Here is a 23,859-nt window from a genome sequence, read left to right on the forward strand (position 1 = left end):
TGTTAGGGAGAAGAGAAAAGGGAGTTGAGTGTTTAACTAGAAAAGGTAGGTATGGAAGAAAAGGACAGTCTCCTCTTGGCACACTGAGGATCTCATCAAAAGCCAAAACTGGTGGTAGGGAAGGTGCTGAAGGAAATGGTAGAAGAGGGAGGGAGAAGTGTTCCACTGCGGTTACCAGAAGGGCTTTGGTAAACAATAGCAAAAATAGGCGCACTGCCTAATCCCTGCTGAAGGATGGCTGCCGCCTCACTTCACACTGCTTTCTCTGGACAGCTTTCCAACCCGGCTGCCCATGCCAGCGGCTGCCAGGGGCAGACAGGGACTCTTACACAGACGGCTCGGTGGCCAGCCAAGCCCGCTGAGCATTTCACCCCGTGCCACAAATAGCCTTGTGCGGAGCGGTCACGGCTCCAAACAAGGTGCTTGGCGAAGGCAGCAGCTGCTTGGCAGCCTATTTGTGCCACCGTGACATATCTCTGCACCGCCGGCGCTGCCCGAGGCCGAACGGCCCATCGGGACAGGCAGGAGGATGAGTAAGCACAGCGCATCCCACCACCGCCCTCACAGGTACGTGTGCTTTCGTTATAATGAGGTATTAACAGATGCCATGCAGTGACTCTCACACGCAAAATACAGAAACAACCCAGAACAGAAGTTTGGCTGCAAAAGACGCGTGGGCTTGCAGTGCCCTGCTCTGATTTCTGCACCAACATTTAAAAGCACCAGTTGACCTTTTGTGGGTTTTTTAAACTGAAATTAAAAACACTCTTGGGTTCTGGTTGCTGCAATTGTTTATCTCTTAAGCAATAAAATACTTTCAATGTTAAGCTGGTCTCCTAAGGCAGTTTGAAAGAAGGTATGAATCTTTTATATAATTCAAATGCACATTACAGGTAGGATTTTCACATATTCTCAGCACTGCTTTCACTAGTTTTTCTATTAAAAATGATGGAAAACCATCTTGAAACCACTGCAGTCAAAATGAGGTGAATTCTGAGTGCTCCTGAAAGTTTCATTCTTTAGTCTTCACCTCAAAATGCATAATTAAACTTATGTGGTGGGAGTTTAAACAGGGCAAACAAAAAGGCAATTCTAATTGTTTCATATCCTTCAGTATAAATGTATTCTAGTATAAACATGTCCAAAAAATGCTTTGGTCTCCACAAACACAGAACATTCACATTCCATCTCTCCATAAGGAAGTAAATATAACTGGAATAGACAGATAAGCAGCACCTTCCCACACAATGTTTATCAAGTCATTCAGGCATAGTAAAATGTCAGCCTCTGACAGAATTTGTAGAAAGGGAGAGCAATATGCAACTACAGCAACTACAGCATTTTAATATTTCAGTAAAGTATAGTATTTTCTTCCTGCTGGTTACAAGTACTACCAAATGAAGCCCTGCTACATGTAGATCAAGTAATGACTTCTGTGCACAGATATTTGATATTCTTTAAAACATTCACCTCTTCCTCCCCACTACTGTTTTTTTTTTTAATCCTGTGCAGACAGGAAAAACAAAATAAACACAGTATCATATATGAGAAGCTCAAGAACTCTAGTAAGTCTGTGTTCCATGAGACACAGAATATTATTGGTTATTCTTGAAATTTGTACCCTGTGTAGTCAACTGCATGCCTACTTCATTATGGTATCCAAATTCTGTATCCAAATTCCTCCAACTCTATAAATTTTAAGGATGCATTTCATATAACATTTACAGCCTCATTTCTCATTTAAGAATAACAAAAAAGGTCAGGTGCTCAATACTAGGGGCTGCATATCAAATGTCCCTGAGACACGCACTGCGAAAAGAACCATCTTTTCAAGCTGGAAGAGAGAAGATCAGAACCACCAAGCTCCAAAGAAGTGACAGGACAAGAAGAAACAACCTCAAGTTACATCAAGGGAGGTTTAGACTGGACCGTTTTTGTTTTGTTTTGTTTTTTTTAATGCAAAAGGGTGTCAAGCATTGGAACAGGCTGCCCAGAGAAGTGGTGGAGTCAACAACCTTTAAACGATTTAAAAGACCTGTAGATGTGGCACCTGGGGACATAGTTTAGAGGTGGACTTGGCAGTGATGGGTTATTGGTTGGACTTGATAACCTTAAGAGGTTGTTACAACCTAAATGATTGTAGGATTCTAAAATGATGCATGAACATATTTCTCTTTAGCGTAACGGTTTCCTAGCACCAATATTCAGTTCATGTCATCTGTCACTGACATCCACCAAAAATCCTCCACTGATTCTTCAGCATAATGGCAAATGCCAGCCTTTGATTCTGCCTGAGCCATCTGCCTGCACTATGTGGAACCAATGTTTTGACAAGCTGAACACCATGACCTGAGTGGTTCATCCAGGAGCTATAATTAATACTATGACTCAGTAGCACCCCAGCAATCAGGAGAGACTTCCAGTACATCCATGCAGCTCCTTGTAGGGCAGAGAGAAGTGCAATACCACGCTTCCCAGCTCACAGCAAAATCCTTATTATAGTCACATCTCCACTGGAGACACAATGCTGAGGACGGGCCTTCAGCTTTAGAAACCTGCACATCACACACATCTTTTATTATTACTTTATTACTATTAATCTACACCTTCAGCAACACAATCTCTTCTCACCTTCATTCCTTTGAGCTTCTATATGATGAAGTGCAAAGCTTTTCATTGCCTGAATTAATTAATTTTGAGCAGAAGTACAATGTGTTATAGAAAACATTTCAGCTGTTCCTCTTCTCTCACACACATACCAAATTGTAATTATTAGTCACTCCAGGTTCTGGTTTCACATTTTTCTCTTCCTATATTCACTACAGCATCACCTGACTTTAAAACCTACAGAGGATGGCAGACAGCTAAGCCATCTGCAGTTAATAATGCAGCATGAAGTAACAGCCAATATTCAACTACCAAGAGAACAACCAGAAGCAGTGTACACTCCTAAGACTCAAGAATGAGTAATGTGCTGACGAATAACTGTAACACAAAATAGCATTTTGACTTCATTACGAGAGTCTTAACACTTAGGGTAATACAAACAAAACGTCTTCATCTTGTACTTTATATTTATTAGCTATTCAATGCCAGTAGCACACCTGTCAAGTAAATATGAATGATTTTCCGTAGCAGTTTGTGCAAAACTAGACTTCCATGCATTTTTCTAGCAGAAGGTTTGGCAAGGTTTTTTTAAACCTTTTTGTCAGTTTTTTTTAAAGTAATGGTTTCTGTCCCAACACCTGACTAATCCTCAATGAGTAAAGCAGCAGTGGACAGTTACAGTATTTACCATAACACTTATGAGGGAAGAAGATATAAAAGTTACCCCTCACAAGAATATAGTACTGGGATCATCCAAAAGAACAGTGGGGGTTTTTGCTTGACAGAACAGAAGCAAAGGAAAGAGGGAAGATGACAGGGGTTTGTGCTTTCAATCAGAGGGGTTTGAGCCCTGCCAAGCCTTCTGCTTTGCTACATACCTTGGTGTAATCTGAGGAGTAGCTTTAGAAAACACTTTAGCGAGCATTTGAGTTTAAAACTACGGAATTACTTGTACATTTCAGGCAAAATTCATAACCTGCAACTTGGTAGTTCATGGAGTTATCTTATTCTGAAGCTGCACTGCTACAATGTTCTTTAAAAAGTATATATATATTAGGACGAGCTTGGCAATGTATCAGAAATACAGGGTATGCTTCACTTCAGTTTCTGAAGTCAGTGAGAAGAAATGTACAAAACAAAATGTGAAAAGCCAAATATTGTGCAGGACAATTAGCTTTCAATGCAAACTTCCCTTACTGGAACAAGGGGACCAGCCAGGGCAGTTTTGAGGCATGACTGAGTAGAAGTCCAATAGTTGCATAGAAACAGAGTTCAAAAGGTAGACTCACCTTGGGATCGAGAGCTTTATGATCTATGAAGAGTGTGGCATGCATGGATTTCACACGCTAGAAAAGACAAACATCATTTCACATTTGCTCTACCTTGTCCACTCACTCCTTGCTGGAACAGCTTGAATGTTTTGAATCTTTAATTTAAAGAAGCACAGGCTGAGAAATGCTGCCAGGTATTGCTATTTGTGTTTGCCAGGATGTTACTTCCTTTGATGCTAATAGTAAAAAGTATTTAATTCATTATTTTCCTAACTCTATTATGGCCATTAGGGCAGCCAGAAACAGCAGAAGAGCTACAAGGAAATATGTCACAAAAGTCAGAAACCAAATTTCTCTTGCTGGACAAAAGGCTCCAAAAGATCAGAAAGGTTCATCTATAAAGACACATCACAGGATAACAGAATCTGCTGGCAAAATTGAGCAGTATCATCAAAAAACACTGCTCACAGAGCATTATATATGAAGCCATAATTTCAGAATTCTATCAGCAACTACCTAAAATGAGAATTTCTACAAAGCTAGAAGTTACAAAGATGAAAACTGAACAATGGCAGCCTAAAGCTGCTATGACAAATCAAGCAAGAAAAAAACCCCAAAGAAACCCCCCACGTAACTATGTGTACTACACCATCAGATAATACACATGAAAACTTAGAGCACTGAGTGACTTAATAAATGCCCTGAGATTGCTGGGTGCAAGGCAAGACCAGAGGAGTTAATTGAAGGAAAAAATACTGAATGCCACACTCTCTGTAGGAAGTCCCTGAGCCACAGCTGGTGGCAAGCTGGGGTTACTACCAAGGGCAATTCCATAAAAGGTTCACTCTTTCCTTCTACCTCCCTCTACAGGCATCAGCCTTTGGCCATCCTCAGAAGCAGCATACTTAGCAAGCTGTTCTCATGCCTGGAGAGCATCATGTAAAAGGCTCACGGTCCTCTTAAGGACAGTATGTCAGCTTTGGGTTTCCTAGAACAGCTCAGAGACCTCAAGAAAAAAAAAATAAAATAAATATATATACAGAAACGGAATACAAGCTTTCAACCTTTAAACTTTTCTCCCAGATACCTGCAAGTCAGTAGTTTTTATTAAGTGGTAACATTGGCATAATTTAGTTTTTCTCTTCTGTGTGTAAATTCACTTCAGTGTGACAGATTCAAAGGATATTAAAAGGACATGCATTCAAAGGACAGCTTAATTATAATGAAGAATAATAAGAAATCATGGTACATTTTCATAAGAGAACACCTATGATTAGGTATCATCAGGACACACGAAAATAATAGCAAAAGAAAAGAAATGTATAATCCACCTTTAGTCAGCTAATCCTATAAATAAGAGCAGTGAAAATCCTAATTGCTATAATTAAAATCCTAATTGAAGCTTACATATTTACTAAAATCATAGATTTAAGAGGAAAAGCGGTTACTGCTTTGGTTGATGTTACACAAGTAGCTATCTCCAGTCGTTTGGAGTCATGAGAGGTGATAGTCTGGGTGAGCACGTCACACAAAATTGCTTAGCTGTTATGCAATGTAGGAGACAAGGGGTGAGAGAGAAGGCAAGCAAAAAAGGGTGTGTCCTTCAGGAGTTATTTTAACCCCTAGAGCAATGAAAAAGTACAGCACAAATGAACAGTAAAGCCTCTAGTCATGTGGCTACCTCAAACTAAGGTGCAATGAAAATTCAAGGTATCCCAATATTTAAATCTAACCATGAAGCTTATTTTTGCTGGCTGTTACTCTAATCAATGGTACCAATTCAGTGTTGCATTTACATGGACAAATCACTTCTTCAATTAGAGCAGCTAGCAGACAAGCTGAAGTGTATGCTAGTTCAGAGCTCCCAAGCACCTGATTCAAATGAGTATTTGTACCACCCAGCTCTCCACCATCCTAGCAGATTTACTAGGGAGAAGCACAATTTTTTTTGTCTTAGCATTTCTTTTAAGTTCTTCCTCCTTGAATAAATTCATCACTTTTTTATCCATGTATGGAACAATTACTGCTTCACCTGCTGACACTGGCAGGGGGAGCAAGTTAAACAACTCTCACAGAAAGCAGCCATATAAATGTTAACACTGGTGATGCTATAAAGAAACATTACCAAGAGACATCAAATTTAAGTAAGCTTCCAGGTGCAGACAGATCTTTTCACCTTAACCTGCTCTCAGTACCCTAAAGTATCTGAAGGCTCAACAGGTCCCTGGTTTCCCAGACAGTCGCTGACAATCATTTCCATTCTTCCTAGGAAGAGCAGATCTACAGAGTGAATGTGCAGCTGGAAACAGCTGCTACACACATGCTTTTGATGGCAGGTTAAGGAGATCTGTGACCTTGCACAGCTCCTGAATGCTGTTTTCTCATAGAGAAAGGGAGACAGCCCTACTGTGTTGCCAACTCATTTGTTTCTTTTTACACTCACCTACAAGCCTTGCTGTGCAGAGCCTATCCTCCAAAGGCTCAGTGGGACGTAACCATGTGCTTATGCCTCTTGTTTCATCTGCAAGGGAGTCTTTGTGCTTCAAATTTTGGGGCACATCCACATGCCTTCCAGCCTGGAGTCAATGTGCAGAGGCAGGCAGGAGCCTGAGCAGATCCAGCAGAAGATTGCTTGCACCTACTCACACACCTGTATCCATCAGCTTCAGCAGCAGAGAGCAAAGGGAATGCAGATACTTTAAAACTATTAATATGGAAAACAGCTACAGTGCTTTCTGCACAGAACAGAGCAGTGAGCTATGAGTGACTGACACCCACTGATGGAAACTCATCAACGATTATTTATTGTAAATGCCGAAATTTACTGTTTGGTAAAAATTTGAGACTAACCTCTTCAAAAGTTGTTTATGTTTTTAATGGCATTTGAATGCATATGAACTTAGAAAAGAGAGCTACAGATAGTAGGTAACAGTGATCAAATTAATTTTAAGTGTAATTGCCAAAATAACCCCAAAGATAATTGCCTCTGCTTTTGCCAGTACCTTGTACTGAACCTTGAGAATTAACAGTATCAAGTCTTTTAGAGGAATCATTCTATTTTTACAAAAACCCATGGGATGAGAAGGGGAAAGAGCAAAAATAGCAAGCATACTGCTATTGCTAAGTGACTCCTAACGATTAATCATAAATATATGTGTACAATTTCCTTTGTATCCTGTTTGCAGAGAAAAGCAAGAAAGAATAGCTCAGCATACAGTCAGAATTTTTTACATGCTGTTTCTAAAGACAAAGCAAGACAAGACCTACATGAGAGGTCATCTTTTTCCTACTAAATCAATGTAGCTGGAAAAGAACAAGTCTTCAAAACAGTATCTTCTGAAAAGCAGATTTTTCAGGTTACATTTAGTTCAAGGATGGCTGCATCTGCTGTACACAGGAGAGAGATGAAGGTGCCTGGCATCCTCCTGCATTTTGAACTCTGCACCCCAGGAGCATCCTGTATAATTTAGGTTTATGAGTTGTTGAGTCTACTCAAAAAGGCAAAGAGAGGTCTACATTCAGCACCCTGACCTCACTGGAGGTCTAAACCAAGCACATTTTTGTACTGTGCAAGTTCAAGAAAAGGATGAACTATTCAGACCACCTTTTACATGGCACAGACAGGCTGCAACTCCCTAAAAAGTCAGTAAAGCATCTGTTGCATTTCTAGCAGCAGATTAAGAGGCTGCCAGAGAGGTTATGAGGCTTGTTAAGTAATGCATGGAGTGAGACAGAAAGAGAAGCCCAATTTCCCATCCCCACCAATGTGCTGTGCTGTCAGGACAAATTAAATGTATGTGATACATTATATGACAAACACATGTTCTGGTGCACATTTAGGAGTTTCAGTACATTGTTTTACAGTGCCCTAACTATTAGTAATCACACACATTTTAAGTAGAAATGATACTGACATTCCCAGGAAAGAAAAAAAAGCAGAATTTTGGCACCAAGCCCTGCTGAGCTGCTTTGTAATGCCAACACTTGGCTGTGTCTCAGCTGCAGTTTGCAGGTACACAGGTCCCTGTCCTACCAAGCACATCTGGCTCCTACTGTGATGGCTGGATCCAGCAGCTGAAATTAGAGGTTTTAAATACAGAAGTTCTCAAAGGGTGACCTGGGGACATTGGCTTCTTGAGTACATTTTGGCCCAGGATTAGAAGAATACTACTTGAACTGAGAAAGCAGGTTTCAGTGAACTGTTGCTTGAGGGCTGATATTATTTGACACATCTGGATTAATATGTATGTAAAACAAAATACAAAGACACTAGAACAAAGAATTGGAGACAGATACTAGGGGAGGGCATTGAAAAGCCATGGATCACAAGATATATTTAGCACACAGAAAAGAAACCTCTTGTCTTTCTTGTGGACTCCAGATATTGTGAAAGAATTCGCTAAGGACAGACATCTAAGTGGCACTGGGAGAACATATGGAAAGAAACAGAGCTTTCCATTTTTAGAAAACTAATGAGCTTTTTTTTTTTTTTTTTTTTTTGTTCCCAATTGCTCTTTGCCCTGTTGATATGTCATAATTCTGTTTATAATGCCATAGCCTTTTGTCAAGGAGAATGCAGTAAAAATGACAAGCCTGCCTCGCAACACACTGAAATATCACAATATGGGTTAGGAAGGAGCAAGGTTTAGTTTGAATAAGAACCAGCTTAAGCTATTAGCAAACATAAGATAAGCTCTGGTTGCAGGTATGGGTTGTCCCTCTGCTCTAAAAGCATCATCTGACCATGGTCTATTCACCTCCTTGTACCTCCAACACTCTGCCCTCTGCTGATTCACAAGCCCTTGATTTGCTATTTCCTCCAATTTGGATTTTATTTCTCAAGACCAATCAGTTTCATGTATTTCTCATCTCTAACTGGAAGAGGCTCAGGAGATTAAAACACCCAGACTTTTACTGGTGCAGTAAATACACCCCTTCCCCTATCCAGTCCCAAAACGGTCTCATTCCCATCTTGGATATATGCACAGTAATAACAGCAACACAACCATACACAGCTAGTACTCATTTTTATGTATATGCTTTAAAAAGAAGCTTTCTCTTCCTTAAATAGATCTATTTTTCCTCATTGCTAGTTTTGTACAAAAGAAACTAAATGTAAAAATGTCAAGAATCTCTGCACATCTCTTATGCTACTATGTCTGGTTATTCTTCCAACTGCTATCATATGAATATAACATATATACTGCTAATGCCATTAGAAATCAATCTGAGAAATCAATTCAGGAATTAATACTACAAAGAAATACCAAACACACATACCAAACCTTCAAGTTAACACATTCCTAGAAGTGATATATTTCTGACATCTCATAGTAATTTCTGTAAGTTACAATCACACATTTTGCCACAATTAAGGTCCTTAGTTGTAACAAAAGAGTAAATCCCCCAGATCTGAATAATCATTCTTCTGAAATTGCTAATGCAGCTGACAAAAACAGAGTAACAACCTTTCAAATTACACAGCACTCCAACCTGATGCACAACCACTACCAAGGAAAAACAATCTAAAAATACAATGAGACAGACATTAGGACATAGGAAGTACTTCCTCTCCACTGAGGCTTTTGGTAGCGGATACACAAGGCTCCTTTGCTGAGGAGCTTGAAGTGGGAATGGATTGCTTTCATGCTGAGTACACTTAGAAAATCATCTTAGCATTTTTACTTTTTTGGGGGATGTCTGCACTTACTCAAGTTACAAACAGATCTTTAATCTTTCTGCTCCAAATGGAGGCTTTTTGCAAATTCATTGTTAATTTTTTTCCAAAGGTTCGCAGCATCAGGAAGATAACCCCAGACATTAAACGGCTTTCTGATTTTTGGTCACCCCTGCTGAGTAAGGTCAGGCTAAGTGGCCCTGCTGCATTCTTTTGTCCTTTCCGCAACACAGAACCCCCCATGAAGAAGGCCAGAGCCCAGCAGCCACCCCAGCTCCACAACACCAGCCTGGAGCAGGGACCGCACCAAGATCCAAGAGGCAGCAGAACCTGCAGAACCTGGGTGACCCAGAACTAGCCTGAAAGAAGATGGAGCAAAGTTGTCAGGCTCCAAAACGTTCATTTACTTGCGGGTGCTGGCCGTCAAAAGGGATCCCGAAGTAAAAGCCGGCCAACATTTGCCCTTCCCAGAGTCAGGGAAGGCTGTCACACCAGCGCCAGAACGCAAGGTCACTGTAGGGCTCCGGTTATCCCTCCTTCAGGGGGGTTTCTGTCGTGCCTCGGGGCTGCTTCTCGATGGATTTGTTTTGCAGTGACTTTCCGGAGCTGTGGTTGCATTTTGTTTGTTAAAACCACCGAGGCGAGCGGGCAGCAGAGAAGCGCTCGGTGCCCTGGCAGTCCCATCCATTCGCACTCACCTCAGGTTCTCTTCCTGTGACCCGGGCAGGACACTGTCAGGACGATCCCGTCTCCTCCTGTACAGACCTGACTGTGACAACTCTTTCAGCTGCAAGGCCGTCATATTCCCCTACCTGGAGGAGGGCTGGTTTTTTTAAAGGTGAGGGGGGTGTTTCGGCTTTGGGCTGGGTTTGTTTCCCCCGCCTCTCGCAGCTGCGGGTGCCGAGGAGTGCGCCTGCCAAGATGCCTGGAGAGGAGCGGCTTGGGCGGTGTGTCGGCACACCTGCGCCCGCCGCAGCCACCGGCCTCTGCAGGCAGGGCAGGGCAGGGCAGGCACAGCCGAGCTGCTTCCTGTTTCTCACAGGTACACACCCTCCCAACGGGCACTACATTTCCTTTATCACTTCATCACACCTAAGGGATGCGTGCGACAAGCGCACCCCCTTCCCTCCAGCCTTCCTCAAACTGTGACCGCCCCGACAGGCACGACCTGCCCCGTCCTGGGCAGAGCAGGCGGCTCTCCCAGCGCCTCCGCAAAAAGCTACACATCTCCAGGACTGCAATGAGCTGGTTACTCTTTCCTGTTCTAATTTATGACAAAAAGGAAGTCATTAGAGCTATGAAAATTCAGAGTTACTCAAGCACGTTGGCAAGCTCTGACGGGGAGGTTAATGCAGCAAAGTGTGCCGCAAAGTAACTTCAGTAATTAGCATTAAAATGCTCTTTTGGAAATGCAACAGCAATGTGCATTTTCCCTTTTCTACCTCGAAAATCAGAAGAAAATCACAATGTAATTTTCTTCCTACTCTCAGCTATCAAAACACAACCACTATACCAGTTTGTCACATTTTGTAGTGATGGAGTGTCTTGTGTAATTGTAAAACAGGAATGGAAATGCTCCAAGTTTACTGCAAGGCAGGAAGGTGGTTTGCAGGGAATCTTGCAAACTCTTCGTCTCATTTCACTTAATAAATTTTTAATAGTAAATAAAACACTTCATTTCAGGAGGCTTCAAAAAAGCTTACCACTTGTTGAAAAACATTTACTATTTCTTTGACATTATTCTTGACACATAAACAAAAACTTAATTCAGAGATTTTACTTCTACGTGGTGAGTGGGGAAGGTGTTTTTTAAATGAATTTGAATTTAATAGAAGCAAATAAACCTAACAATTCACAGGGAGTGTTTTGACTACAATAGGAAACAAGTTCTATGTGGTATGAATTACAGAGTTCATTACAAAAGTGTTTATTTTGTAGCAGAATATATGTAAGAGTATTTTTTAATTTCTCTAAAGGAAAAAAAGTGTAACATAGGTAATACTGGGTATATCATATGACACCAATTTTGTTGAGATTACCAGACTGAACACAAACTCAGTAATTTTATATAATACTATCAATGTGCTGCAGTCTGGAATGTCATCAGCACATAATATTAAACATCACACAACGGAAAAATAACAAAATTGTTTTGGAAAAGGAATCACGTAACATGCCAAATAGATAATGGTTGCAAAAATTCAAAGTGATTTATGTGATATTAGAGGGTTTCACATACTGAACTGTCAACAAGCTATACACATCTGAGCTCCTGTCCTCAGAAAATAAAAGCATGAACAATTACAATATTTGCCTAAACATGCTGCATTCCAGTTTCAAATGAAGTATTTAAGGTTGTTTCTCAGTACATAATAGGAAAAGCTTAAACATAATTAAATGCCAATTCCCTGCAGCCAGTCGGTAAGCAATCCAATGAGAAGTTAATGCTGTTATGAGTGGAGGTTCAGGGCGGCAGATGACAGATGTTCATGGCACAGCAGCTTTTATACATTACCAACAATTTATACTCTTCTTTAAATATCTGTGGACAAATGACTTAGTTTTGTCCAAATGATTGATTTTAGATAATAATCTCAAAAGTGATGAGTACATTTTTTCTGTGAGAAAGCTCTTTGTAAACTACTGAAATGGAACGATTACCTATAAATTTGTTCATAGATTCTTATTCATTACAGTAGCCATCTATTGAGCATATATTGAATACTTTTGTATTGAACATGACACAAGCCCATAAAAAGACAATTCTTCACCCCCTTTGCTGAATGATGCATTAGTCTGAAACACATAATTTCATTAAACTTTTTTTTATCTGCATGAGCAGCTGCTGTGCTTGGGCAACAATTTTTACTCAAATGTCCCTGTGAACCAGAGCTGCACCAAGGCAGAGCGTGCAAATTAAAGGAATACAGCAAGTCCAGACACAAAAATTAGTTTTTATACATATCAAATTCACCTAAATATAAAAGAGGGCAAGATGGTTAGGTTTTTAAAGTAAGACTAGGGACTTGGCTCCATCGCTCCATTTCACAGACCCCATCAGCAAACTCCAACAGGGATCTATGCTGATGTAGAAAACACTTTCTTGGAGGCTTCAGAACAAGCTAAAAGCTTTCTACAAGAAGAAATGCAAACTGGACTCGTTTTCTGCCCCGTGGGATTGCCCATGAATCCTCACAAGAGACGAGGTTTCAAATCTGAATTTACCCAAACAGTCAAAACTTTAAGTTCTGAGTATCAAATACAAGTTATAAGGATGTTTTTTTGCAGAGACATTGCAGAACACAAATGTTATTTCTCAACTAACTCACTTAAATACTTCCAGAAAGCAACTTGGATCTACCTGGCTCTCCAAGAAGAGCTTCCCCAGTGAGTGCCTCCTTCTCCCCACACCCCTTTTTACCTTCTAGCCCCTATCTAATGTTTATAATTCCTTTTCTGAGAGATTACATTCTTCTCATGTGGGATGGAGCCTCTTGGACCTTTCACATTCCATCAGAATTTCTGAGGACCAGCCAAGTAATCACAGCTTTTCTCATTACCAGTAATGCACAGCCTTCTTGTATATCCTTTACTTTGAAGGTTTACTCTCCATTTTCCAGTGCTCTTCCCTCATGCAGTTGCCCCCAGAAAAAGCCAACATTGCTACTGTGATGTGATGGATAACCATGGTGGTACCTGTTTTTCAGCAAAGGAAAATATTCCCCCATGTCTAACCAGCACAAGGTGGAACTGAGAGAGAAAGTAAGCAGTCCCTCATTCATCACAAGCAGTAAATAATTTCTTATTACGTGGGACAATGCTCATGGTTAAGTTTTCACTGCAGTCCTAAAGAGCATTTATTTTGATATCCAGGCCTCCAGTGCTCTCCCTTAAATTTCTGTGAAAGTACTGCTGTTCTGGTGACTCTAGGTATTCAGCAGAATTCTCCAGTTTAAAAATCTTTTAAGATAGACAGGTTATGCCTGGCTACTTTATACTACTATACTGTTCAAAGGGATATGAACAGCAATTCATGATGCTGGAAAACATGTAATTGAATATAGGAATAACAATAAATGTCAAGTGCTTCAAATTCAGGACATTCCTTCATAAGCCTGTATTTACAGAGAATATGCACTAACTACAGAAACCAGAAAAGATGAAGTTTTAGGTCTCTTTTTCCTCACAGAAAAGTTGATGTGTGTCACCTTTTATTCCCTCTAGTGGCATGTTCTTGTTTCCTTGGGTTTTTTTTAAACTTTGAAAAAACGACCAAATTTCAATTAAGTTTAGTTGAAGACTTTCAAATTGATAAAAAACCCTTGTTTTCATGGCAGCACAGTCAGTCAAAACCATAATCAGAAGAGTGTTCTAACACTATAGGAATGGTTCAAAGGGGAGCACATTCCTCCATCCCCTCATCATTCACCCAGCTTATCCCTGGAACCAGTTTCCAGAGGAATGTGTACAAGAGTGACCGTTTTCTACTATTTCTCACAAGATTTGGAAGAAAGCACACTTTAAAGTGAAGGAAAAGGCTTTTACAGCAGCGAAGGACTCGCTGCAGAAAATGAAGGAAGGTGGCAATAACCCTTCTGGCAGTTTTGCAAGAATCCCTGAAGCACTCAAATGATGTGTCGATGCCAACAAAGCTTCACACCTCCTCTCTGGAGCTGCAGAATGAGTCCCCACAGATAGGTTTGGGTGTCAAGGAATAGTGTACCCCACTGGGATCCCTGCTGGGACAGACAGTGATAAAATGAAATGCACAGAGAGAATACCAAGCACAAATGCTAATGACACACACCTTGAAACTAAAATTGCAAAGCTTCATGGGAGCCTAAACTGTTGGTTCAAGGAGTTAATTATTTAAGTACATGTTTCCTTCCTTGTCTCATGTCAGTCCAACATCCGTTTTGATGTTTCTTCCCATTTTCCACTTAGTGATAAATCAATCCTGAAGCATGCAAATTTAATCTGAGGATTAGGCTAAGTACTGAGGCACTGGATCTATTTATATCCACACTACAAAAAAGAGTTTTGGATTTATGTCCATGCCCCAGCTGACCAAGTGGGATTGTTGCAATTTAACAGTAGTTACTAGTTTTTGTTAAACCTCATCTTCTACCGCTTGTCCCTGCCATACAATGTAAATAACAATAAATGTCCAGCGTAAATTTCAAATGTAAAGTAAAAACCTACATGATGGTTGCAGCCTGGCCCAGTGCAAGGCCTACTGGCCCATTGCTGGGGGGAGAGGTTGAAACTAGATGTTCTTTAAGGTCCCTTCTAACTCAAACCATTCTATGATTCTATGGTGTGCTCAACACTCTTCAGAGCAGTGATGCACTCAATCCACTGAAGTTCTCTGGGATTTGATGGAGCAAAGGAAGGCAGGGTTATTGTGGTGAGAACAGGGGTCCTTTCTCATCCTGGAAGTACCAAAGGCATCTCCACCTCCATGGCTTGTGGCCCACAAGGTATCAGTGAAGCATGGCAGATCCCTGCTCTCATTCCATATATTCTATTCCAATAACAAAAAAAAAAAAAAAATAAAAGCAAACATGAGGAAATCTTCTGTCTGCTTGAACGTGGAGCAAGGTATTTTTCCTTCCTTCTCCGAGCTCTCTGCACACGCTGCTCATGAATTCCTAAATTCAACAGAAAGAAAAAAAAAAACCCTGCAAAAAGCACACTTTTCTCCAGCACGCAGAAACTTTGGCTCAGCTTTACAATACCTCCCTCTACTGGGAAAATACTGCCTTGTTTCTCGTGCCAGTGTTTCTTCCTACAGCCAGAGGGAGGTATAGATTAACCCACACATACTTCAGGAATTCAGACTGGGGCCAAACTGAGAATAGAGATGAATGAGAGACAAGCGGGTGAAGAGGCAGGCTGGCATTAAAAATTCATACTGTTAATCAGCAGATGATCCATGCATGAGTAGGTGTGCAAAGAAGAAAGCATGACACAGCATGAATCAGTTTTGTCCTGCCATTTGTACATAAGCCTCTTAAAAAAAAGGAGAGACAAACAAGCTGGCAAACAGTTGATGTCTTAAGATGGGTACAATTACTCATATGAACCCTGTATATGATGGGGTAACATCTTAAAAAAGAAAGGAAAAAAAAACCACAGCAAAATGATGAGGGGAGGGAGAGTTGAAAGCCAATAAAAATCACAGTTTATAGTAATTTTTGCAGCCTAGAACATGTGGAAAAAACCACAAGCAATTCCCAACCTGCATTTCTAGATCCAGAACCTACCCTTCAGAGTAATTTTTACTGTCTTGAAATTAAAAGCCTCTTCCCAGCACAGATTTTCAAAGCCAGTCAAAAATCTACTTTTTACATTTAAGCATATTGGTTATGATGCATGAAGATCCTAAGCTGAAAAGTCTTATCTTTAAAGAAGTTTACTTCTACTTGCACTCTGCTACTGTACATATGTCCAGAAGGTTTACTTTATTCTATGATGATGGGATAAATTGCCTCTGGAAATGAGAGCAAAAGGCCTCAGGTGCCAGCTGGCTTATTACGTGGTTAGAAGTTCCTCAGTAGATGCCACAAAAGAAAGAAGAAATACCCAAATTTAAAAAAGAAAAGAAAAAAAAATTTAAAAAAAAGCAGACCTGGAAAACAGGCAGCAAGTGAAGGAAACGGGAAACTGCCCAGAGAGCTGCAGCCCCAGATACCCCAAGGGTTTGTGTCCCGAAAGCCAGCAAGCTCTTCCAGGGGTGCAGAAAAGCTGAGACATACCAGATGGGCAATTGCTGAGCCCTGGTTTGGGTGGCGAGCTAGTGGGACATCTCAAAACAGGTCCCAAACTGCCGCCTTTTCAGCAAAGGAATGGAGTATTAAGCAATCTTAACTTTTCTCCAAACATCACTCATCAGGGTTAAATAAATGCAAACAAAACTACAGCAGCCTATAAACTCCTTTCTCTACTGACTACCAGCAATTACTCTCCTGGACCCGTTGCCTTCCATCTAACAAATACTTTTCAAATGACTAACGTTCCATTACAAGTAGAGAAAGAAAAGCTCCACATCAAGGTTTTGTGTCCTTATACTGAAATGAAATGCCAAGGAGAGAAGACAGTACATTCCCCCTGGGAAGGCTGGAACAGGCGCTGTAACACTGACAACATGCGCACGGCTTGAAGGCACCACCACCTCCTGGCACACAAACAAATACAACCATGAAAGCAGTACCTGACACTACTTTACAGCTCCAAGGGCTGGTGTTTTAGAAGGACAATCCAACCCTGAGCTCCCAAGAGGGCACCAGAGCCTTTGAATGTTGCTGGTTGTACCGTGAGGGATAGTCAATTTAGCAGCCCAGAAGAAGCAATGATCCTTACTTTACACCTGGAAACACATCACAGTCACCTCCCACAGCCTCTACTGCCAAAAAAAAAAAAAAAAAAATCAAGGCAGGGAAAACATTACAGGGAGCACAGAGAAAACACTTGAGCAGCACAGGTCAGACATACTGAAAAGTGGTTCTGACCAGCATTTCCAAGAAAGGTAGAAAGTGGTGGGTCCCTAGAGATTATCACCTTTAAATGCTCAGAAACCTGTAGTATGATGGTTTGTTGTATATAAGAACTAATATATTCTCTAAAGCAAAATACAGAAAGTAGATCATGTGTCTACAAAGAATGAAGCTGAATACATGTAAAAACAATTAAAAATCACAAGCAAGGTGCAATTCTTAGTGACTCAAAAAAAAATCTTAATTTTTAAGTATTTAGATTTTAGTTTTAAAATTATTAAAACTTGTCATTCATATCCAAGCAGAAAAATCCATACTGGGAAACGAAAACCACAGTGCAAAAGAAATTAAAATAATTCAATCTGGACATTCAGAATGAAGTAAAATGGAAAAGCCATCTCCCCCCTTCCCTTTATGGTGTAAAAATTAGTTTGGAATTCAGCATAAAATATAAAAACGCGATCTCGTATGGATTTTTCATAATACTTTAAAGCACATGAAAAACATACTTAAGGTTCTTAAATCAGAGCAAAAGCCTTAAACCAAAAATGTACAGCTGCCCTACTGTAAAAGCTTTGCTTTGCTGGCAAAGTTACTGACTTCTGAACACAACCACACCAGAAGCAACAGGTGGGACAAATCTTTTCCTTCCACTGGAATTACAGTTTTGTAATTACAGTAATTTACAATTATTCTGTCACAGTGTCCTCTTCCTCAGCAAGCAGAAAACCTGTCAGCAATAGTGTGTCTTCAAACTGACCATGAATCCTCTGTTCTGGGTGGGGACAAAATAGTGTCTCTAAAAACACTCCCAGTGAGCAAAGGATAAGAAACTACTGAAAATAGTAGAATACCTCTGTGCATTTCCAGAACAACAAAAGGCTTCCCTAAAAGCTCTGTTACCATGCTGCTACTTGCTGTTAGTAGTAATAAAACCCAGCAAGTAAAACTATTACTCATCCTCTTCTTAACTCTATTTATCACCAATCCCATGCATGGCTCCTGCTCCCAAGAATTTCCCTGTGAATGAGTAAAAGCCCATACAATTCATAGCCAGGCTGTCGGCTCTGAAGGCAGCACAATGTGTACTCCAGCAGATGCCCCAGCCAGACCCTCAGCCCCAGTGACCAGTGGACACTTACTGTCAGCCTGTAGCCTCCCTGGCAGCACGTTCACAATGAGCAGCCTTTACCATATAAAGCTTCACATCTAATGCCCCCTGTTTGCATGTGTTTCTCTGTGGTTATTACTGGTAGCTGTGATAAAAGAATAAAAAAAACAAACAACAACTTAAGTGACTCAGTAAACCACTTCCTTCTTTGACCCTGTAAAAACTTGCTGTAAAGACAAGGATAAATTTATCAAAATTCACAGTTCAGCTCCACAAATAGTCATGCCAATTCTCCATCTCAAAACCACCAAGGACAGAGAAGGAAGAAAAAACTTCCACCTCACAGGAAAGGCTAAAGCTTTCATTATACTTTCGGTGTATGGTATAGAAGTACAAAACTGTAAGAACAGCAGGACAGCATTCCAGGCCCTTTTATGGGAAGAGCAACCCCTGGAATCACTGATGAGCAGCAAAGAGTCAAGCAGGGCCACTTTAACCGATCACAAGCATCTCTGTCAGTGCCATCTGGAGTGGGAAGACCGATCCCCCTCACCTTCCCACCTGCTGAGAAAGAGGAATACCCTCTGATTTTCTACTTTTCTGAGATGATAGCAGATAGTGTCACACACTGCAAGGCTACTGCCATCTCTGACAACCTCAGCACAGGACAAGGACTAACTGGAGACAAAAAATAACCATCTCACAGAGCAGGTTAGGGTGGTCAACCTGCCCAAACAAATAAGAGTTATATCTCTATATGGACAGAGACTCAAACTCAGTTTTCCTAAAGCAATCTGAATCCCTGGCACACCTCAAAGGCCTCAGGCAATTCTTTGCAGGTTAAAGCAGGAATATCCTTAAAATCAATATTTCCCCGCCAGTTGCTACATAGATCTGTAACAAGCAGAGCCTGAACCCTTGCTCACTATCAGTGACAAAAAAATGAGGCCACAATCTGATCTCTGCAAGAGACACACAGAACGTGCTGCAAGGAGAACTTGTGCCCATCTCTGTTTGCACAGCAGTGTGGCTTCAGGCTTTGGTCCCCTGACTGCCTGTGTGCCCTCCCAAATGGTCAGACAGGAAAGTCTCCTTATCACCTGCTTTCACCATATACACAGAATAATGCTATGCCATACCAACAGAGCCTCATTTTCCTTTTCCTTCATCATGTCTCTACATCCTGTTTCTTGCTCCTATCTTCAAGCCACTTAACACTATCGGTAACCCTTTTCTTTGGACAAATTACCAATTTAAGTTATCTTTCCAAGCTTCTGCTTCCCATACTGTCACACAGTGCTTCCTCATTTGAACTCCTTATCTCTTCCTGCAAAGACCCTTCAAGTACAAAAGCAGCAGTAAAGTTTCATTAAACTTATCACTGGACAATTACCCTCCCAGGCGAAAGAATGCACTACAGCTTTGTCTCTCAAAATAATGTGGCAAATGTCAAGGTAACAGCTTTTTTTTCTTGAGGATGAAGAAAAACCACTTGTACAGAATGAGAGGCCTTGGTTGCAACTGCAATTCATGTTATTTAATATATTGCTCATATGCCAGCAGTTCCGCTTTTATAAAAAGGCAAGGACAGTTTGTTGATTCATGATAACTGTAAAAGCTGCAACACTTCATGGTTAATGTGAATAAGCATCTGTTAAAAGGGAACTAGGAAAACAAGCATTAACTCTTCAATTAACATTTTCAAGCATGTTTGAGCAATTCATTAACCAGTTGGCCTGGCTAAACCACGTTTTTCAGTTTTGTTCATATCACAATAGTTGGCTCTCTTTTATCACCAACTTGTTTTCCAAAAGAGCCGTGCTAAAAGATAACTTGTGGACAAAATTCTGGCCAAGGAGAGCAGAACAAGACCAGCCCCAGAGAGACTATGCTCAGGCACTGACAGATCGCTGCAGCCTGTGGCTGCCCAGAACAGGCAACTGATGAGAAGTGCAGGGCAGAGTCACACAAACAGCTCTAAACAAAGTCACAGGGTTCAGCAAGCCCATCAGCTGCTCCTGGCACCAGGGCTTCCAGCAAAAGGAAGGGGTCAGGAGATGTGGCTCTGCAGCGATCACGAAGCCCCAGAGGTAACAGAGGGGGGCTGGACCTGCACTAGGCATAGAGTCAGACCCAAAAGTTAGCCTACAAGCAGAAGTTAGTAACTAAGGAAGGAAACCACTGGTTTATATCCACATTCCCACAGATGCAGAGTATTTTTCTTTGCTCCTCTAGCAGGCCAACATGAACTAGAACTGCAGAACACAGGTAGAGCCAAATCCCCAGAGCTACTCCAGGATGCTCAATACTGCAGCTTCTGGACAAGTCAGTGTCCTCTCTGCTTCAGGCAACAAGAGCCACCCTCTGAAAGACCTTTGAGGTCCCTGCTTTGCCAGGAGCTGGTGGAGCCAGACAGTCACACCCTGCAGCTGCCTGCCTCATCACCCCCTGAAATCACCATCTCCGTGGCAAAACAAGCAGAAGGAAATATGTACTCATGCCTCAGCTGTTCCAGTTTGCCGAGGGTGTATACAAGAGATGGCTGGACTGACCTTGAGCTCACCACCAAGTTCCTTTTTTCTCCTTCCTACGCTCTTCCTTCCCCCTCCCCACACACTCCTTCCTCCCTCACCTCCACCCCAGCTGTAAGCAGCTTTAGCCCATGTCTTCCTCTCTCAAGAGCGCACTCCCAGCCACCAAAACGGGAGAAGACTGGGTTTGGGGGAGTGGGTTAGTGAATGCAGCTGCTGTAGGGCAAAGGACCAGCGGGTGCCATACACAGCACAAGGGAGGAAGATGCAGGCGGTGTCTCTCCAGCTCAGCAGAAGTGAGATGTTCCCGGCCCGGCTGCAGCCGCCCCGCCCCGGGGCCGTGCCCGGGACCCGCGCCGTGGGGCGGCCCTGCGCGGCCGCGCTCGCACCGGCAGGCGGCGCCCGAGAGCCGCGGCCGGGCCCAGCAGCCGCCGCTCCGCCCGGCCCCGTCCCGCAGTGCCCCCCCCGCCGGCACCCACCACCCCACAGCGCCGGGCTGCAAAGGCGAAACCTGCTCAAAAAACGGGGAAAAAAACAGCCCTAAACGCCCCTGGGGTTCCCCTTGCAGTCCTTACTGTCAGTGTCATCACAGCTGCCGTTCAAAGCAGAGCCCAGGCGGCCAAATGCTAACAGCAAATCTATATAAATCAGAGCTGGACCTCCAAGACTGACTCAAGTTCGGGCAAAAAGTCACAATTGCAGCCGTTCAAATGAGAATTTTTTCACTACCACTGATTTTTCACTACCATTAATGGTGGTAAAATGCTGGAACAGGTTGCTCATAGAGCTGGTAGCTGCCCTGCCCCTGGAAAGATTCAAAGTCAGACTGGATAGGGCTCTGAGCAACCTGATGGAGGTGAAGATGTCCTTGCTCATCGCAGAGACATTGGACTAGATGGCTTCTAAATGTCCCTTCCACCCCAAATTCTATGATTCTATGAAATGGCACCAATTAAAATAGTCTGCTCTCAACTGACAAGAGGACAGACAACCATCTGTCTTCTCTTAAACTCACTGCAATATTTGAACACAACTCTTTGAAAAGGGTTTCTGCTATACCTGAGCCAGGCATGGAGCAATGCCCTGGCATGAGCCACACTGCTCAGCTGAGGGCCTCTTGCTAGGCAGTGATGGGAAACACCAGCTTCACCACTAGACCCGCTCTCCTTGCTGAGTGTCCTCTCCTGGGATCAGTGCAGAGCTGACTGGAGCAGGAGCAGACTGCAGGGACCCAAGTGCCAGCCACGAGCAGATGGCACACCTGGCACTGCAGGACTGGAGCTGCAGCAGCTGATCAGAAGAAATATTTGATGTTGGGAGCTGTCAAAAGCTTCCACTCCTCTAAAATGCTTATGAGTAAAAGGAGAAAGGCTTGACCTTTCCATGAGAGTACTGCTGTTAAGAAGTAAGACAACATCCCTGCCATTCCACCCATCTCCTCCGCAGTGCCCATGACAGGGGAAGACAAACAGGATGGCTACATAATTCCCAGCACAACTGGATGGTTCCCTGCAGCTGATGTGCAGGGAGATGCACACACCCTGTTGCATGGACAGCATGGCCATGGGCCAAACTGACAGTCATCAAAGGTATGTCAGGGCACAAGTCCCATTTCAGGATCTCTGACTACAACTACCTACGTCGCTGTACCTGCCTCCTTTCTGACAAAAGAGCACACTGGAGGAGGAAATGCTGCTTTAGAGAAAAAATTATTTTAATTCCTAGGTAGTGCTATCATATCCCTTCTATTTCACTTACAGAGACCACAGATGCACTAAAATACCATCGAAATAGATTTGCCATCCATGAACACAACCTTGTTCCTAGGTTTCAGTAAAGAAGTATGCACCAGTCAGTACATTTCCAATCTTCTTCAAGTGCTTTGTTGCTTTAACAAGGCCTCTCTGTTATCCTCCTCTGGCAGGACAATGACTCTCAGGCTTTTTCAGTAATAAATACAGAGTCTTTTCAAAATAATCTAGGTCAATCTTTTTGTGCATATTTAATGCACAGTGTTTCCAAAATAAGATCTGTTTTTCTCTGCAGGCACATCATAAAACATGATCAGGCATTTTAATAATCCTCCAAATGGCCCAACGCATGGTGATTTGAATTCTCTTTCGTGAGCACCACTCTTTTAATTTCTTTTCATGAAATTTCAACTTCTTGATTGTGGAGCCTCTTTTCAGACTGCCAAGATCACTTTTAATTCACCTTCTGTATCCCTAAAGGCTCCTTCAAGTTAAGGACATCCACAAACTTCGTAAGCCAACTTTCAGCAGCAGCATCCAAATCACTGATCAAGTTATTAAATGCAAGTGGTAAAGGAGAGAATTCCTGCAAGGTGCGATCAGGCAGGCTGTTTAGGGGGGTCCTGTTGATGGCTCGGTGTCAAAACATCAATTCCTGTCCAAATGCCTCTTTTCACACAGCTGCACGCCTCCTTTCCAGCAATTTCACCTAGACTGTTATTTCCAAACAGCAATATGCTTCTCTTGAAACCAAGCACTGGGTCCAAACTAAAACGCCTTGCAAGGGGATGATGAAGGAACAGGAGGAGGTACCAGCAGCACTTATGTGAATGGTCCACAAGAGCAGCAAGAGTGGACAAGTGGATACACAGAAGAGAATTTGCAAAGCTTGCGCTCCAACAAAGTCAATCACTGTTACTTGAATTCTAAAGCCTCTTTCTCTTGTTTGCTTATGAAATTTTGTGCGAGACAACATCAGCAGATACACCTCATTCATTTCCTCCTTTCTGTTTTTAAAGCATGCTCATCTGCCAGACCTGGAAAATCAGCTGCTTTGAAATGATTTTTTCTTAGAATCCATGTGGCTCTTTTAATGCTGTATTATTCAGTAAGTCCTTATATATTGACTGTTAGTTGCACACATGACTTGCTAGGATTCAAAATTAGGCTGACTGAGCTTTAATTTTCCAGCAGCCTGTTTTTGCCACCATTCTGAAATATAAATACTGTGGTCAATCTTCTGGATGTCTTCTGGTGCCTCTTACATGAGCTCTGAAAAAACATCCCTAATAGGCCTAACAGCAACCTCTGAATCATCCAGTATTACTGCTGGCACAATGAGCACAGTATTAAGCCAAAATATTAGAGAAATTGTATCACACTATGTTTGACATTAATGTTACGAAAAGCATTCT

The 23,859-nt window shown here is 42.0% G+C and overlaps 1 protein-coding gene across 6 annotated transcripts in view; it reads right to left on the minus strand.

Moving 5' to 3' along the window:
- The window catches only part of LIMS1 (LIM zinc finger domain containing 1), a 68,260-nt gene that overhangs the window by 22,248 nt on the left and 22,153 nt on the right, over positions 1-23,859 (minus strand). The window contains exon 1 of one of the 6 annotated variants that reach the window (XM_083855677.1): positions 18,194-18,256. The exons of 2 other annotated variants lie outside the window; for them this stretch is intronic. Coding sequence is in view for 2 of the 4 variants with exons in the window: in XM_083855673.1 (XP_083711799.1) it covers positions 10,254-10,357 (104 nt within the window). In the remaining 2 variants the exon portion in view is untranslated. Of the gene's footprint in view, positions 1-3,896; positions 3,948-10,253; positions 10,508-18,193; positions 18,257-23,859 lie in introns of those variants that run through there. 3 more of the 6 variants (XM_083855673.1, XM_083855676.1, XM_083855680.1) reach the window with 3 other exon arrangements.

The sequence above is a fragment of the Zosterops lateralis genome, assembly GCF_965231275.1.
Source record: "Zosterops lateralis genome assembly, chromosome: 2".
Classification (NCBI taxonomy): Eukaryota; Metazoa; Chordata; class Aves; order Passeriformes; family Zosteropidae; genus Zosterops; species Zosterops lateralis.